General features: G+C 40.9%; 1 protein-coding gene across 1 annotated transcript in view; it reads right to left on the bottom strand.

Moving 5' to 3' along the window:
- Nucleotides 1-1,660: 1,660 nt before the first annotated feature.
- LOC112516335 (glycine-rich cell wall structural protein 1-like) overlaps nt 1,661-2,089 on the bottom strand; it is a 20,148-nt gene continuing 19,719 nt past the window's right edge. The window contains exon 2 of the mRNA XM_025123349.1: nt 1,661-2,067. Within this exon, the coding sequence (XP_024979117.1) occupies nt 1,661-2,067 (407 nt within the window). The remainder of the gene's footprint in view (nt 2,068-2,089) is intronic.

Below are 2,089 nucleotides of genomic sequence, written 5' to 3'. Positions count from 1 at the left end.
CTAAACCATGATCTACCAAAACCCTTCTAGCGAGCCATGGCTCGATTGAAATTAAAACAATCAAATGGTGTTAGGCTTACCATTACCACTAGCATCCCCGGAGTTTCCAATGTCAAACCATATGGTGCCAGGGCTAATTCACTGACACCGCTATCACGAACACCCCAAGAGTTTCCGTTGTCAAAACCATTTGGCAGATTGTAATTTGGACTAGTTTTATGTTTCTGATGCATGCCCATTGAGTATGAGTTTCAAATATGGCAGAGGATGAGGAGGGCTGAAAGATGGAAGTGGTGGTCGATTGTGAGAGAAGATCGAAGAAAAAGAGGAAAAAGTAGCGTGGTTGGTTTTTCATCAGCGTCAGCTTTGGAAGAATAAGGGGAGGGTAAGGGTGTGAGGATAGATGAGAGAGAAATATCTTGCGAGTTCCTTGAGGAGGCCGGAAGTTCCTCCCAAACCCGAAACTGGTTTCTTCTTGCGAATCTGAAGAGAATTATACGATATAATGTTATTAACATTTATATGCAATACAAATTGATATGTTATAGATAAAGAATACAAATATAAATCCTCGTTATTTTAATTGTTTCTATAAAAAAGAAGATCGATTTTAAATGGAAAGAAAATTTTAATGTAATTCAAGAAAATCCTATTCATCTGGATACAGGTTTTCCAAATAAAAGTATTCATTAGAATTCATAAGATAACGTAACCAACCTCACCTTCATATGCACAAATGCTCGAGATGCAAGATTTCCTGAAAATTAGATTCTCGGGAAGAAAGCACTTGGGTTTGGAAGGTATTTTTGGCACTCCTCAAGGAACCCGCAAATCGTTTGTGAGTTTGGTATCTTCCCCATACACCATATGACTTATATATAGTGTAAAGGGGTAAAACGAAACGCCTCAAAAAGTCGTCTCAAACGGCTATAAAGCCGTTGCCGAACGGTCATGAAGTCGTTACCCAACGGCTATAAGAATTCAAAATCAGGGCTTCTCTCATAACCAGTCCTGGGTCGGCCCATGATTTAAACAGATATCATTAAATTCCAAAATCGGACTACTTATTTTTTTTTTTTTTGTATCTTTTTGAAGAGCTTATGTTTTATTTAATACGCTTTTAATAAGTAATAAACTATTATTTCAGTATTTGAAAACATGACACTAGGAGTAAACGAGCCGAGACAAATTGAGAGCTCGATTAACTCGAAATTGAATGTCAAAACTATGCTCGATGAAATAAACTCTCTATGGTTACATAATAATATTTGTTTTGACACAATTCGATAAAAAAAATTATGAACTTAGGGGACTTTTATTAAATGATTATTTCGTTAGCATTTACCAGTAAAATCCATTTATCTTCACTTACCTTATCAGATAATATTTTTGATGGATTGTTTATAAACGTCTTTTATATGGTAAAAGTTCACTGGGTAATAAACGTCTTATTTTTTGTTGTGAATTTGATTTGAGTAATTATTATTTTTTTATAAAAAGAATTAAGGTTTATTTATATATAAAATCCATGGTTGAGTGTTTAAAATGCAAATGCATATTTAATTATATATAATCCAATACAAAATATTACTGGATTTCAAGAAGCAAACTTGCAGTAAATTTTTCCAGCTACAGAACTTGACTTTTGTCTCGGTGGTTTTCACCGCCCACCTCCGCCGCCGCTACCGGAACCACTACCGCTTCCTTTGCCGACGCCGACTCCGATTCCGATGCCTATTCCAACTCCGAATCCTCCCCCTCCTCCTCTCCCACCGCCGGCACCAACACCACCACCATGGCCAGATCCACCTCCTAAACCACCGCCTGCTCCTCCGCCGACCCCTCCTCCAGCTCCGAAGCCAACCCCATGACCTGAACCACCTCCCACACCACCGCCGCCGCCTGAACCTCCACCTCCGCCAGCACCTCCACCAACACCTCCAGCTCCACCTACTCCTCCCCCAGCTCCAAATCCGCCTCCATGACCTGAACCGCCTCCGGCACCACCACCGCCTCCACCTCCGCCACCGCCCCCACCAGCACCAACACCACCGCCAGCCCCACCACCTACACCTCCCCCAGCTCCAAA

This window comes from Cynara cardunculus, assembly GCF_001531365.2.
Source record: "Cynara cardunculus var. scolymus isolate 2C chromosome LG 8, CcrdV1, whole genome shotgun sequence".
NCBI classification, from domain to species: Eukaryota; Viridiplantae; Streptophyta; class Magnoliopsida; order Asterales; family Asteraceae; genus Cynara; species Cynara cardunculus.
This window is presented reverse-complemented; position numbering and strand designations above follow the sequence as displayed.